We start from the raw sequence: 17,010 nt of genomic DNA on the forward strand, positions 1-17,010 counted from the left end.
TTTTAATACGAGCGAGCGCTCGCTGGCTTGCATTGCAAGGTTTTGTTGAGACTGTAACTCTGAGACTGAGATTCAGTGGATTTTAGCCATTTCTCTGCGTGATGGCCTTGGTTGGCTGGCTTGCTGCAGCGGGGAGCTTTGGTTTTTATTTTGCCAGATTACTGGACTGCCTCTCTTGTTTGCTTGCTTAAATTAGCCCAGCAGGGACCTGTAGTTGCCAGAGTGATTTTTTTCGGTCGAATTTTAGCATTAATTCTGTCCATATCTTTTTCTCACTCCCTCCACACACTCCCTTTCCTCAACAACAGATCAATACATATTAGCTCTAAGCAGGCAGGCAAACAGGAAGGTCACAAGGCCACGTATTCGAGTGCATTGCAGGTCATTGCTCTGAGTGGTCATTACTAATAATCACTAGTCCCAGATCAGCAACACAGACGCACCCCGACAGAAGCCTTAAACAGGCCTTGAATGAACATTGGTATCATTTAGTGTTCTATAAAAGCATGACGAGCCCTTCTCTGTGTTTATGTAAACTCTACTCAGTATTGTAAGCAGATAAAGGCCCAGTGATCTTTTTAAATCCATTCCAGAGCAGCTGTGTTGACTTCCTCATGGACAAAACAGTAAATGGCTCATTGATCACATCTCTTATCGCGTCCTACGTTTGTCTTGTTCCAGTGTTGTCATAGATGTGTAGATGCAAAGACCGGGCATCCTATTGTTAAGCTGCTGCGAGGTAGAGACTGTGTTAAACGAACATCTTGCAATGCATGAGGCATTGTTAATCCAGTTCGAATACTGTATCTAGGGTAAACCCACAGATTCCAGCGTGCACTTAAGACCCACACTTAATGCGCCTACACAGATGTCCTTTAGTGAGCACACATGTAATTACAGACAAACAAAAAGATGAAGGCACACAAGCGCACATTCACTATTAAAACGAACACATTTATGTTTTGCAAAATTAAATACTGAATTCTCCAAGTCACACAAACTGGTGCAAATGTTACTATAATTAGCCGTGGTTTCCAGTTCATTGTGTCTTCATGCAACCATGGCGATATCATGTCCTTAGTTTCCTAAACGAGGGATTTGTCCAAGACCAAAGAGAATCTGTACCCAGCAAATGACTGCGGCCGCTTCTCATTTAGCTGCGCAACACTTTAAAACCTGGAATGCTATTTTATTCATGCGGATTCCGGTGGTGTCTTCGCTATCTCTGCCTCTCCGACTCGCTATCTCTCACATCAACCACCACCACCAATTCCTCCCTCCCATCTCGACCCTTCTCCTCGCCCCAATCCCCCCCCCACGCCTGCTCTCGGCCACTCACAGCGATTGCGCTATAAGGACTTCAGCGAGGGCTCAAATTAATTTCAACTTGTTAATTCCCTTTGAAATAAGGGTGCGCAGAAGGCTGTTGAGAAAAAGAAGGAGAATTAAAGAAGAAGCAAGCCAGGTCACTGTTTGAGTTTCTAATTGCCAAGGCCCAGAATGTGACCTACAGATGTGAAATTCCCCATTTGATGAAATATTAACCAGACTGCAGGGCTCGACCTGCACTGGAAAGCACTGTATAGAGAGAGAGAGAGAGAGACACTGACAGAATCAGAGGGATTGGTGGCATTGAAACTCAACAGGACTGAGGTTGATAGGGTCGCTGTGAAGGAATGTGGGAATGAAATGGAACTCATTAGTGAAGAGAGGGAAGGCTGACAGGGACCTTTATTCATGAGTGTGCTTAGGCATGTGCGCGTGAAAAAAACTTCCTCCGAGGTATAACATGACCAAAAGCGGTAATGTGAAGCACACCGTTCACCTTATCTGCGGATTTACGACCCAACAAGCCATTCGTCTTTCTCAACCTTGTTAGTATTATGCCTCAGCTCCGAAGTATGGAGATAAGCAGAGCGAGACACTTGAGAATTAGGGAGTGGGTTGAGTGTGATGGATGACTTGGTGCGTAATATTCTTGACAGATGGATGACAAATGAAAAGTTGTCGGTGCTGAAAAAACAAACACACTAATGGTGATGATCACATCTGGATGGGCTGGTACCTAGCACATGTCGGTTATGGGAAGAAAAAAAAAAAACCACCAAAAAATGACTCCGCTTGACAACTTCTGCAAAAACACCATCATCATTGTTATGTAGGACCATGTACTGAAGCAAGAAATAGAGCCATTTGATGTATACACGTGTGTGTGAGCTGCTGCAACTGTCTTCACATGTAACAGCGCGATTATAAAACCACTGAAGTACCAAAAAGACTCGGCAGATGCATCTTGGGAAAAAGGGACAGCCACCTCACACCCAACTCTTTTCAAACCCGCTCCCTTGGGAGTGCATGTCAGCAGATAGAATTTCTAGAAAGGCAGATTTCTAGCACCTGAAAAAAATTCTGAAGACAGATTTACACATTTTTGCCACATAGTTGCGTTGTGTTGCATACTAACAACGATGGCCTCAAGTTTTTGGTGTATTATACTTAGCTTATTGAGTTGACATGTACGCCTGACCTGTTTTTCGTTTTGGCCGAAAGAAGAGGACCAGTCAGAGGCACAGTGATGGGGCGGAGGGAGAGTTGGGGTAGAGAGCATAGGCAAAGTAAATACATGGGGGATAACAGAAACTCTAGCCTTCTAAATAACTACTCTTCCAATGCCCCAAATTCATAATAATGTGGTATGCGCTGCAGATAAATAAAACACATCCAATTTTCTTGTTAGCATAGAAATGTGGGCCAAGTGGTTGTTTTCTTCTTCTTTTTTTTAGAGGTCTGATTATTGTTTTAAGCTGGAGCTGCTTCAGTTTTAGATGAATTGCAGACCCCCCATGACCTCTACCTCTCAATTTACAAAGGGGGTTAAATTAGCCAGCCTGATGAGGGCCATCATTAGAACTGCAGGGTGCTGTGCTAAGCTGCTCGCACTTTGCTTTTGCTTCATGAAGCGGTGAATGGGGAGAAAACCTGTTGGGCAGAAATTAGGTATGGGTTTGGAGACTGACCGGTCTGAGGCAAATCCTGGGCATTGTTCTTCGATCAAAGGGAGAGAAAATGGCAATGTAATACGAGCTCAAATTAAACTGATGTTTTGTCTTTTGATGCGACAGCCTCAATTCTGTACCTTGAGTTTTGTTGGCGGGTTTTTGTTCTTTTCAAGAGGTTCTGTTATGGCTAGGTAACAGTGGCAGGCAGATAGAGAAAGTGAAAGAGAGGAAAAAACGTGAATCCGGAGGCGGAGAACACATCCCTCTTCTGTTCTCCCTGAGAATCCACAAGGACACAAGAAAGCCTATTCATAGCAATCACAATCACATATCGCTAACCCGACTTTCATGCCTCCGTATTGATCCGGCATCATGGATCCTTGATGATGCTGCATGTGATGCACTAAGATCTGTCACCAGTGATGTCACTTTAAACCAATAATCCCCCCCACACACACACACCCACCACCACCAGCTCCTTCATGGAGTCAGTGAGCAGAACAGGTTACTGCCACTGTGTGTGTGTGTGTGTGTGTGTGTGGTTGAGTGAGCGCCGTCTGATGTGTCCACACGGCGGCTATCTTTCTCCGCTAGCTTAGGTTACTTCAATAGCAGCCTTTCTTTTCTCTGTTCCCCCTCAAAGCTCCCTGTCCTCTCATTCCTGTCCTTTTCTTGATTATAAGTACAGAGAGGAGGAGGAGGAGGGGCAAAGTCATGCATACAGTTAGGTGCTTTCACCTGCACCATGAGGAAGGAAGGGCGGGAGGGGGGCTTACTTCAGTGAGACACAGGATCCGTTCCATCTGCTAACCCCGCGCACCGCCGCAACTATACCACCCACTGTCCCCCCTTCATCTTCTGCCTCCGCTGGTCATCTCTCTGACGATTCTTTTATTCCTAGGTTACCAGCTGCCGGTAAGGTGATAGGTTAACACAAGCACACACACACACACACACACACACACACACACACACACACACACACACACACTTTTAGGTGGGGATTGATGGCAAAGGGGCATTTGTGCACTGGTACGGAGCTCACTGAAGAGCAGGCACAGGTGTCCAGTAATCATGCCTGTTTGACCTATCTGCAACCTTTGATTAAGGTGAAAAAAAGGTTTTCTGTATTCTGCCTGTTTACTTAATGTCTTAACAAAGAGCTTCATTGTTGGCAATCTCCTATGTAACCTGACCACGTTTTTTCTCTCCCTTCATTTAATAAGGGGGAACAGCTTGCAGCTTAGAGAGGACAAGAACACATGAGCTTTTTTTGTACTCCTCCAACGGTTATCTGAATTTATTTTTGACTTATTGGGCAGAAATACCAGAGGGAACAAACAAGCCGCACTGTTAATTGTGTTTTTTCAAAACACTCTTGTGTTTCTCCCTTAACAAAGTGCCACCGCAACTAGAGTGCCGGAAATCTTGTGACAGTGGGGACCAAAACAATCTGACGCCATTATCAAATTTCCCATTAGCTGCCCCAAAATGACTACCCAGTCAACAACTGAGCAATGAGAGCTAATAGGGCTGGAGACGAAAATGAGACCTTAAGAGCACACTGCGGATATTCTCTGCTTTCCCCCCCCCGTTCGCTGGGGATAGTGTCAAAGAGAAAGCAAGAATATGGAAAGGATTGGAGAGGAGCGACATTGTTGGCTAAGTGCACTTAAAGAAGTGCCTTGGAGGAGAGGACTATCCTACATGCGGATTAGTGTTCATATCGCCGTCATCAGACATTGATACAGGGCCTTGATAGACTGTCTGTATGTAATGCTTTCTGAGGCACGGGGCCTTATCACTTTCGCCTATCTTCTGTAACACACACACACACACACACTGATCCAGCTCTTTAAAACTGCTGAGATGGTAAAAATTGGATTGTAAAATGTATTCGCCTGCATGTGTCACTTTGTGTACATCGTACGCCATGTCAGTATGCAAACATGGTCAAAGGAGCGTGCACACTCATCTACTTTCAAACAACTAATTTGAGACATTTAATCTTTCAGCGGCACACACAAAGCCCCACAGGTGTGCATGTTTAATGCTCCCCAACACAATCCCTCATCTGCTCCTGAATGGATTGCATTGTGCGTCATGTGTGTCAGACAAAATTAACCTTATCGGCTAAAGAAAAACTACATTCTTTCCATTGCCCCCCCCTTCCCCTCCTCAAATGCTATTAACATTTGTTATGTTTTCCACTTTGGCCCCCCGGTGAAAATAACACATGGGGATTGTCTGGGTCTGAGCCAAACACACATAAATTTCAATATTAATTTGGTCGGCACCTCAGCAGCCTGCTCAGCTTCCTAATCTCCCGCCGCAGATCTTCATTATCTGAAAGTGTGCTTTCATCTTAATTCCATTTTCATCCATCAAACGTCAGGGAGGTTTGACCTTGCGTGATCTCAACAAAGATAGCAAGGTAGGGAGGGAGCGGGCGAGAGTGACAGAGACTGGAGATAGGGGAGAGAGGGAAACTGGGAGATAATGGGCCCGAGTTGAGATGATGAACGAGGATGGAGGGATAGGGAACATGACAGGAAGAAATGTGGAGGGGAGGAACATCTTCAGTGCCAAGTTTCCAGGTCTGTTAAACGTGCGCATAAGTGTGTAAAGCCACTCCATTTTTCATAATCCGCATGTTGCACCAGCAGAGTGTAGCACGTTAGCGACTGCACACTTCTCTTTCAATTCCTTTTCTTCTCCCGCTGCTCTGTATTCATTCCTTCCCTCACTTGCCTTAGGCTCTTTTCCATCCTCCTTCATCCTCTCCCTTCTCACCGTCAGTTTATTTATCCTGACATTAGGGGTTTAATTACTCATTTGTAATAAATTGTTTTCATAATTGTTTGGATTGTAATTGTTGTATGCTTCGCTTGTAGGGAACAGGTGGTAGACAGGATCTGTAAGGGAAGTGTGTGGAAGTGAAATGATCAGGACATACAGTTGGGATTCATTGCATCAACGCAAAGACGCGCCACCTCGTGGTGCTATCCTGATGAAAAGAGGAGAGTGCGGGTGATTCTAAAGATGACATGAGGACACACACACTTACACACACACACACACACACACACACACACAGAGGCACGAACTGGCGCTAAAAACACACACGCAAGGACACACGCTACTTATCCAACTTGAATGATACATGCCTGCACGAGCATACCCAAATAGAACGCCTCATTAGCGGAAAAGCTAGATATGCTCTCTAACCTCCTCCAATCTATCTCTCTCCTCTCTCCTTTGCCTGTTTGGATGGCAGCCCTGATCCCATAAATGCAGGTTATCTGTCATCAGTGACTCAGGATGGTAAATAAAGCATCATTTATCTTTCTCTCTCCCTTATCTCAGTCCTTTTCTTTCTTTATCCTTCTCTCCACAAATCTGTCCATCTCCGTTGATCCTATCACTGCCCTTTTTTTTCTCTCTCTCTCTCTCACTCTGCGTTGACATTCATTTCCTTCGATATAGCATTTGAAGGCTGCTAAATCTCCCATCTGTGCTTGCGCGGGGCAGGTAGCAAAAACAAGTGAGCTGTTGTTTCTCATATCCGTGGCAGCGAGTGCTCAGCTCTGGCATTTGGCCGCTTTTGGCTTCGTTGATGCCATGTCATGCTTTTTGCTGACACCCAGACCTGTGTCACAAGAAGCTAACGTTAGCGCCAGCCCCAGGCTCGTCACAAACTGACAGTAGTAGGTCGTTGGTCAGATACAGCCCTGCCACTGCTGTGATGGATCCCCACAGCCCCCCTTACACAACACCTGGATCCCCCCCCCACCCCCCACCCCTCACGCCATGCCAGAACTGGGAACCTAAGATGATGACAGGCTGACATGTGAAATGACATGACAATGCCAAAGACATGACACACACATACACTTTGACTCAGAGAGACAAGAGGCACTTGCGCGCTTGAGTGCGCAGGGAGCGATTTCACTAGCGCACGTGCACGCGCAGATGTCGGTGTACAAACAACGGGCTGAATTCCAAAAAAATAAAGTACGAAACGCGATCTCAAGATTTTGCAGGCAGACTCTATGTAAGCAACACCAGCGTCAGGATTTGGTTGAAACTCATTCCCAGCTTGTGTCAGCAGCAGTGGCTCTAACGTGGCGACACAGGAGAAGGCCCCCATCCATTCATAATGAGAGGATGTAACATAATTCGCGACTGACAGACGCAAAAATGTACCACAGCATAAACGCAAAATACATTAGTTATTTGGCTGACAATGACAAGCCTCCCTTTATGAATTATGAAGCCTTTATGTCTCATTTTTTACGTCCTTCTTAGCCCCGTGCTATCAGCTACATGACACCAGGCTCCCTGTGATGGTGTTTCTGCAGCCCAGCAGAAAAGCAACAGAATCCCACAAAGGGTGTGTTATTTGTCAGCTTGAAGCTAATCCACTGCCACTCAACGCCCCCCCCAACAAATCTCCACCCCCACCCCATCAACCATTAAAAAAAAAAGAAAAGAAAAAAAACACTTCTCTTTTGCCATTTAGAGCAGGTCAGGGGTTGGGCTAAGCTTCTGAAGATGTTCAAACGCATCCCCCCTGAATAGTATCTCTGTTACACCAATGGCCTAATCTGCCACTTGAAGAGCAATTAAAAGTTTAGCCCAGAGTTTAAGAAAGTAACCATGTGTGATTTTTTTTTTCCCCATTTTTTTTTTCTTCCTGCGGGTCTGTCTCTCCGGCTGCGCACATGGGGAGCATGCTAATAGGAAAGTGGTAGCTGTGGCAGTCTTCCAAAGGCATTCCAAACACACTTGGCAAAGAAATGACTTAAGGGTGATGTGGATGAAGGAAGAAAATTAAGTTTGAGATTGGAAGGATCACCAACTTTCTCATTTCCTTATCATATGTTTCCTATCCTTTCCCTTTTCTTTCTTCCTTTCTTAGACTCTCTCCAACTTTTGCATCTTTGTTTTACACTTCAATTCCCACTTCCTTTTTCTCAATCCAAAGTAGTTCCCAAAGCACAAGCTCTGTGACTAAGACTCTATCCCTCCAGAGTTTTTTTTTTGAGGACTTTTTATGCCTAGCAACAACTTTTCATGGCACATCCCCAACCATACAATAGTCAGAAGCATCAGGGAGTTCATGTTTTGGGTTTCCCACTGTTTTTTTTTTGTTTTTTTTGGAGGCAGGGATTTATTGAATAGTCTTTTCTTACTGGAGCACATACATTTATACAGCTATTTCTTCTGCCAAAGAGTGCAATAAAGGGTCATTAAAGACTCAAGAGAACGCCAGAAGACATGCGCTGAAGGACATTCGATTGATTGGTTTGCGCGGTCAGATCATAAAACTACCACATGGTAAAACAGAAGGGTAAAAAAATACTCAGGCTTTGAAAGATCGACAAAAGAGTGCTAATAGCATCATCAACTCTTAATGAGGCTGTGTGCTGCGTTACCCATAATGTCTGCACTCCTGTAATAAAAGTATTTTTAAAGGGGTTTAACATGTTTTTATTATCAAGCTTTGGACCCATGTGGATTGTATGACCTTACAGCTCCCTGACATGCATTCAAATTTAACAATCCGATCTCTCATTATTATATTCCAATCCATTATTTGTGGGCACAGTTAAGATGAGGAACAGGCAGCTTGATGCCCTTGTGAGAGCGGCTGTCTGACAGGATGTGAAAAAACAACTTTTTTTTCAAACTCAGCAGACTAGAACAAGAAGAAGAAAAAAAAACGCTCTTTGCGTCTTTGTTGACTCAGAAGATAATGTTGGAAAAATCAAAAACTGAACTCGCAAGAGCCTCTTTTATCTTGGCATTGCTTTTTCTTTTCTTTTCTCCCGGAGTCTTGGGTGTTCTTTGGAAATGTTACCCCGGTTTCTCCTCTTCATCCTGAGAGACCTGGGAGGAATGTGTGCGGAGGAGTGAAGCTTGAAGAAGACGGGGGAACGTGAGGAAGTTAAGAGGAGCACTGGAGCTTGACAGGGCCAAAGCTATCAGTGAAGCTAGATCATGATACCTGAGACTCTGCAGGCGGTTGCGCTAACAAAGCTGCAGCAAACGACTCCGCCGGAATTCCCTCAACTTACTCGGCCTTGACAAAAACCCTTTTTGAAAATGACCCCCTCGTCACTAACACACCTGAAAGACCATCCACAGTCGGCCTGTTGTTTTTGACTACCGAAGTCAGGCAGCGGCGTTCTTTCTTTAGCTTAGTTTAGCATAGTAATTAAGTGCAACTGAGCAGCACCCAAACAGAACCTGAATCCACCCTGATCAGATTCCAATTGATTTCCAGTCAGACATTCACCTTGAGGGCATTTGTCTCATTTATCGCTTTCAGCATTAGTGTATCTCATGGATCTTTTTAATTCACCAGTACTGGAATTACAGCAAGCTTCACCTGCATTTGAGCTGCGGCCGCGATTGGGTTAAGGCAATTTAAGATCCCAGCAAGTATGTTATTTGGTGTACCGTGACTATTTGGCACTTTCTGTGTGTCTCAGGTGGCGTATCACAGGTCGCTGTCTGGTTGCCCATTAAAAATGAAACACGGTTTCTTAATTACCGACTGGCACTTTTGGCAATCATGGCCTTACTCATATGTCACTCACTTCTCTCACTCTGTCCAAGTCTTCCCCCCTCACCCCTGTTTGACTGGCCTCTTTATCCGTTTCTCCATCTCACTTACTCATACTCTCCTCTCTGTATCCCTCCATCTTCTTTTGGTTGACTGCAATAAGACACTAGCCCTGCAGTTTATGCTTGCTCCCCTTGCCCCAAGTCCTGCCCAGCCACAATTACTTCCTGTGGTTCACGGTAGTGGGTCACTGCCATCCGCCAAAACGTATTTACAGCTGAAATTACACACACTGTTTTCCAAGCAGACCTACCTACATGGTCCCATTATCCTTCATACCGTCCGGAGGCTCTGTTGAAGGTGGGCTTAATTATAAATTCAGAGATCCAGAGAGATCGGGTTCAAAAGGCTCCCTCAGTGGATGAGGAGTGGCAGTAGAGAATAAACAGTCACCACTGTGTGATCTGTACATGTACTGCATCATGATCATTAATGAGTGGCATTGAAAGATTGGAGATTTGATAATGAGAATTTCTTTCGAAAACGCTTGACATTAAGGCTACTGTATCGCCTTAAATAATGTGCCTTGACTAGAACCATTGATTTTAATAACACTGAGGTGACACGCAAAGTAGAGCGTTCTACCTCAAAACAATGTTTTACCCATTCAAGGTTTCCTGGGAGATAAAAGAAGTAAGGCTCAAACATAGTGCTGCTGACAGCGGCTCACCGTCTAATTTGGAGTGGGGGGAGGAAATGAAAATCAAATCCAAGAGGTCACACATTATTGACACGAGTGGCACGGTCCTGTTTTTACTGGCTCCAACTTTGCTTGAGTCAGGCAGCCCATGTGTTTTCCCTTCAGCGTCCAGGAAATAGGCCGGGCAAAGGTTCGGCCAGAGCTCCATGTAAACCTGTGGCTTGTTTGCATTGTTCACTTTTTGGGATGACGGATTTGCTCAATCACCCGTGGCTGTCACAGCTGGCTTTCAATCACAGGCACAACCCCAAAGAGGCCCTCTGAAAAGGGGTCCCGGCATCTGGTGAAGATAAAGCAAACTAGTGCTAACTTGTAATGAAAGCCATACATTGAAAGCATGGCCACTCTCTGGCAGGACTTGTACTTTATGCAATGCTATATTTGTTAAAGTGGAACCATTTGATGAGGTTTTGCTTTGTGATATTTTTTTAAGGATCTCTGAATCCCAGACTTTACAATGATCCATCACACAATAGATGGTCACTAAACTGAATTTGCTCTTAAGTCTGTTTTTTCCTTCTGCTTTTTTTTTTTTTTAGAAAAATTGTGGCTCTCCTTTAAAATTAGATGGGACTGGGGTCATGCCATTTCAGTGGGTTTGTGTCTGTGCACTGCTAGATTGATTGGCAGCTGAGTGGACCATGGGAGCAGGGTAGGAGGTAGAGGGACCGGCATCAAAGGGCATGTACTCAGTCAGGCTTAACAAACTCCCCGGATCTGAAAATGACCGGTATCTGGTGAGAAGTGGTCAGCTCTGTGCCATATGACAGCATGGACAGACAGTGAGGGGAAAGCTTTCACTGTAACACTCACAGCCTGCTTTTATTTCTCACATTGTAGAATCTCCCTCGCTCATGCATTAGCTAGTTACAAGTATCTTCGGGGCAGAAAAGAACCCAGCCGTCAACCCTGATTGTGTGTGCATGGCAGTTAATTTAGTTAATTTTTCCCTGTGGTTTGGCCATGTGACAAGCCCCAAATTTGTTCCCTATGAATACTTGAAAGAGAGAGAAAAAGGCATTGGTTGTGACAACAATATGTGATTTCACATGGCATGTTGGACAATTCATTTTTCTTCCCCGGCGACTTCTGAGACACACACCTAGACATATACACACACACACAAGTATATGAGAAAAATGACTAAGAAAGAATCGCTTTTTAGTTTATTCATTTATTTAAAAGGCACAGAATGAATGGAGCGAAGGTCGCTGTGCAGACGGTGGTTGCTGTAGATTGTAATCCAAAGCCTCCGGCGATCTCTGTGTGAACTCCATTTCTGGTTTGCAAACAAATCAGCTTTTTTTTTTCTTCTCTCTCTTCTATCTCGCTCTCCCTCCAGTGAAAATAAGGGGAAATTCAGGTGAATAAAATCTATTTGTTCATTTAACTTTTTTTCCTTCTTCCCGTCAGCTTCTTTTCTCTCTCCCAAACTCAATTTTCCCTCGGTGCGCGCCTGCTCGAGTGTTTCTTTTCTTTGCGATGGTCTCGCCAGCAATTCATTAGGCAACAGTCATTTAATTTGTATCATTAGAAAACAGTGTTTCCCAAGGAGTATGGCACTCCACTAAATCTGATCCAGACAAAGTAGTTTTTCCCCCCACCACAGGCAAGCTGTGGGATTTGTTAGCACACACCTCACACCAAACAAGTGTTTTGTGGTAATGGACTAAAAAAAAATTAAAATAAAAACATGGTTTATCTATATTTCTTAGCATCTCTTCAAGTGTTATTACACTTAGAGAGAGCAGTTCTCCTTCTGGGCCCCCGGTTTTAATTATGCAACAAATGTTTGACTATCCAAGTGAATTTTGCATGAATATTTATACCAATTCATGTGTTGAGTGTTGTTTGTAATTACATGGAAACATGATTTATTGCCAAGATTGCTGTGCTAGCCAGCCAGCCAGAGAAAAAGAACCGGCAGAAATATATAAATAAATTCACAATTTCCACACAGGCATACACAGCAAAAGGACATTTTTTTATTCCCAGTGGCTTATGGGTAATTTCATTATCAAAAAGAGAATCTTTCACGGCATGTGCCTGGCAGAGACTAAGAGGTGCTTACAGTTAAGTGTCTCAGGATGACAAAATAACAAAAATTCACCTTTCGATGTGACCTGTCAACACTTGCTGAGAATGTCCCACGCATAGCAAATATCCGTGGGGCACAACAAGAGCTTGACATGATGTTTTGGCATCTGCCTCTCAGATCAAATGACGGTGTTCAATGGGGAACGGATAGATGCACAGATTAAAGACGCAGTTACCGATCACAGAGGCTGATAACAGATTTCACTTCATCAGGGGAGACAATTTGGGAACGAATGGTAGGAGATGGAGGGAAAAAGAGATAATGTTTGAGGAATGTGCCTCTGTTCTGTTTAACATTCTCAAAATGGTGGATGGAGGGAGGAGGGGGAGGGGGGGGGGGGAGGCAGACGAGCAGGAGGACAAGTCATGAGGTCCAGCAAGGTGTTGGAGGAGAAGCAACAGAGGCAAGGCTCTGACTGTGTTTGTGTCTAATTAATGAACGGCATTAGCCATTTGTTATGCCATTTATTCTGGTAATGACCAAGTCTGATCTTTCATTCCTCGCCTCATGCTCATTCTCCCCCCCCCCCACCCCCCTCCTCTGCCATTACCTCTTTACAATACTCAGGGGTTGAGAGATGTGGAGGGGAGGAAGGAAAACAGACTGAGACAGTGAGCAAGAGGCCTCCACTTTAATGACACGCTCGGTTACTGCGTAACTCAGGACACTGTTCAATAATGTCTCAGAGCAGGCTACACATATTGACCACGTTAACCCGCAGCTCATCTAGGGAAAGCTGTAGTGTGTATGCAATCGGGTAGGTGTCCCTTTGTGCGAGTTTGTGTGCACTTGTCTTTGTGCTTTCGCTCTGCGGAGTCTAATCGGACTTCATGCAGAGCTGGACTCTTGCTCACCTTGTCCTCTTTTTTTAGTGGGCAAATAAACAAGTGAATGAGGCCGGTGCATTCTTTCCTTCTTAGCTGTATTTGACACATTTGACAGGTTTAGCAGGTTGGCATGTCTTCTTGGTCCCCTGAGCTCCAAGCGAGCTTGTGAAAGACTCCCATTGTATAGCCTCCTCCATGTCCTTGTTACAACGTCTTCCTATTGTGAGTTTTCAGAGTGAGAGAAAAGCATGACCTTATTGGTGCTGATAAAAAGGTCTTTGTTGGTTATTGTATTGTGATAGAGCGGATTACATTCTGTGTCTTCTTTTTGGGGTCAGGAAAGTTACATCACAGCTAGCTTGGTTAGCCCTGTTAGTTGTGTCCTTAAAAATCTAGTTAGCACACTTCTACGACTCCTGCTGACTCATCCAATGAAAGCATAGTCTCCTTACCCTTGCCCCCTTTTTCCTAATTTCTCTACCATCCTGACCCAGAGTCCCTTTCCAAAATCCAGGAGGATCCAACTCCCTAGCTGTCGTCAAACAATACCAAAAAAAAGAAAGAAAAGCAAAACAGTCCCTTTTATAGTGACCCCCGGCCGTTTGGTTTCTCTTGTAGCCGTTTCGCCGAGTGACCTTCTCGGTGGTGAGCCAGCCCCAGGACCCTCACCAGCAGGGATCGCTGCAGAGCTGCTACGACAGCGGCCTGGACGAGTCGGAGACGCCCAGCAGCAAGAGTTCATCGGGTCCCCGGCTGGGCGCCCTTCCCCTCCCCGAGGACAGCTACGAGAGGACAACGCCGGATGGCAGTGTCGGTGAGGCAGAGCACATGGAAAATGGTAGGGGCAAACACTAAAGAAGATTAAGAAAGCGTTAAGATACAGGAAACACACACGCACATACTGCCTAGAGCATTCACCACAGCGGCACGCCCGACGGTAGACAGTCTCAGAAACATACAAAAACATGAGGAGGGTCTGTGCTTTTTGAACATTTGTTAGACATTTCTTTAGATGTTTTTTTGGCGTTAAGATTTTTGGTTAGTTTTGTAGTATACCAGGTGTAATGTGGGGTTAAGGTTGTGATGTAGAAGCTGTTGCAACTTGTATAAGCCCTTCCACAAACGTACATCATGTGAATACGAGGTGTGGGATTTATTATAAAACCTGTGATTCTGTTTCAGACACAGCAGGCTTATTTGATCAAAGGGGCTACATGAGGGAATATATGTAACAGACATATTCTTTAAGATCAACACCTTTCGGGCCATTTTTCTCCCTTTAGTCCTCTCTCATTTCTTTACAATTCCAGTTTAATTTCCTTCGTCATCTACTTTTCAACTAGGCTGAGGATAGATTTTGTACAAGATCTGTGTGTGTTCTTTAAGATGAAGTAAAGGAGGATTAACAATGGGGGGTAATACGCAACTTGAATTGTTTAGAAGCTATATACAGATAGCTGCTGTACTTATTTGTAATGTGTCTTTGGCTTGAGGCCCGTATGAAGGAGTTTACTTTTCTACAATTTAGAGATAGAGCTGTTCTGTCAGTTATAATGTAAAAACACTGCAGCCTAGAGAAAGTGAGTGGGAGCAGTGGAAAAACAGCGCATAGTAAAGGCAGTCCCTGGGTACAGCACTTGCAGAACCTTCTCACAGCAGCTAGTTTCCTACCAAGACCAAAATATGTGTGAGTGTGCGTATCGCGGAGTGCAGTGAGAGATGGGGGTAATGGTCCCACTCATAGTCTAGGAATCTGAGGCGATGCTTAACAAGGAGGAGCTGTCTTGAGAGTGTTAAGCCTAAGTGCAGAGGCTTCCCCACTGCAGCTTAGGATAAGGATATTCAAATGGCTCAAAGATTCAAATCCTGTCTTTTTAGATGGAGCTGTTTTTGGAGATGATGTCTTGACTTATCTCAGAACAATGGAGTCAGTATAATATTACACTGTAGCCACAAGGTGAGGCCCGGACATCCTTTAGGGAGAGGGTAAAATGTCTAGTTGTGGGTTTGCAATGACCCCAGATAGAAAGTCAGGCAAAGCGGACAGATGTGCTCATCAAACAGGCAGTTACACAGGTGTCCACAGTGAGCTTTCTCAAATGTTGGCCTTAATGCAGATTAAAAGGGATTTGAACCACTTAAATATATTAGCTCATAGGGCTACCTTGTGGATACTTAAAATGTCTTTTTTATTTTTTTAGACAACAGGCCCCGATTTAATGGCCAAACTAGACCCAATTAAAAGACTAATTTCAATTTGGTCTCGGTTTAAAGTAGTAGGACAGGGACAGCCGATGGCAGAGCACACAGTGAGATGAAAAGTATGATCAGCCTGTCAATCAAATCCACCTTAAGAACAAAAACATAAGTAGTGAAACAAAATTGAATATTGAATACCACAGAAAAGGCCATGTATCATACAATGTTGTCCGATGTGAAATATTTTACAATTAGCACACTAACCCCAATATACGTGGTGATGCAATTCCCATCAATTCGGGTTTCAGCTCAGTCCGCATATGTTGTCAATTCTCCTTTTTCCACGGTTTCAGAGGGTACTGTTGCAAAACACACTGGAGTTTTAGAGGCGATTTGTTGGAGGAACAGAGTCAAGGTCAATTCATGAATCAGTCTGCATCCAAGAGAAACAACAAGCTCTGCTGCTACTCGCTATCTTTGTGAGATCAGCTGAACTGGGGTGTGTGTGTGTGTGTGTGTGTGTGTGTGTGTGTGTGTGTGTGTGTGTGTGTGTGTGTGTGTGTGTGTGCTTGCACGTGTAGATGGAAAGGCAGCTGTACGAGTGAGTGCACGCGAATATTGGGCTGTTTTGTTCAACATATTGTTTTCAAAGCAGCCTCTGAATATATTGCAGCACTCATTCATACAATTACAGTTTATAATAATAACCTGGAGTTAGGTAGGCAGGAGCAGGGTGATCTGAGACACTGTAATTGGTCTAGGTCCTGTCGTTCAATCAAAAACAGCTATTTGTTCCTGGTAAGGTGTCCTTGGGGAAGACTCTGAGCCCCTGCTTTCTCACTTATGCTAGGTCACCAAGGATAAGGGCATCAGCAAAATGCCTAAGTGTAAAGTAAATGCAATCATCAAAGGTTAGGGCAAATATTGGCAAAGTGCTTCAGCCTCTAGAGCGATGCTAACTACAGTCATTAGCACTCCCCCTTGTGTTGTAGCCAAAGCACACACAGACACCATCAGCACTGCTTTATATGAAGCCCCAGCTCCTTTTTATAAAATGAGGGGAGTTATGAGGAAAGAGGGAGAACAAAAGTTAGCAGATGGCTTGCAGTGGTGCTCAGTGTTGGCATGGGCATCATTAGCGACAGGTAATTGCAGGCATTTATGTGCGTAATGCGACAGTGATTCGTGGTTTTTATTGTGTCCTGTAGACGAACAGAAGGAAGCAAGCAAAGAGGGAAGTGTGTGTGTGTGTGTGTGTGTGTGTAGATGAAAGCGATTGGTGTCAATTCAAGACTTTGGGGTCAGAGTGTCAGTTTGAGGATTTTTGTTTTCCATTCACAGTGTTAGTGATTCATCATTTTTGATTGCCATTGCTTTGTGTCAGGGTGTAACACGAACAAAGGCTCGTGTCCCTGTTTGATTCCGTGCCTTTTCCAGCTTCTAACTTGCTTGTTGTCGATCGATGTTCTCACAATGTGCAGGAACAATCATCCTCCTCTGCAGCTGCTTGTCTGCCTCACACACATGAATGCACGCACACCAACACATTCAAACAC

The 17,010-nt window shown here is 44.4% G+C and overlaps 1 protein-coding gene across 3 annotated transcripts in view; it reads left to right on the plus strand.

Annotated features, from left to right (window-relative positions):
• pcdh7b (protocadherin 7b) overlaps positions 1–17,010 on the plus strand; it is a 106,783-nt gene that overhangs the window by 38,544 nt on the left and 51,229 nt on the right. For 2 of the 3 annotated variants that reach the window (XM_028564183.1, XM_028564184.1), the window contains exon 2: positions 13,874–14,093. The exons of the other annotated variant lie outside the window; for it this stretch is intronic. In XM_028564183.1, the coding sequence (XP_028419984.1) occupies positions 13,874–14,093 (220 nt within the window). The remainder of the gene's footprint in view (positions 1–13,873; positions 14,094–17,010) is intronic. 3 annotated transcript variants of the gene reach the window in all.

The sequence above is a fragment of the Perca flavescens genome, chromosome 19, assembly GCF_004354835.1.
Source record: "Perca flavescens isolate YP-PL-M2 chromosome 19, PFLA_1.0, whole genome shotgun sequence".
NCBI lineage: Eukaryota > Metazoa > Chordata > Actinopteri > Perciformes > Percidae > Perca > Perca flavescens.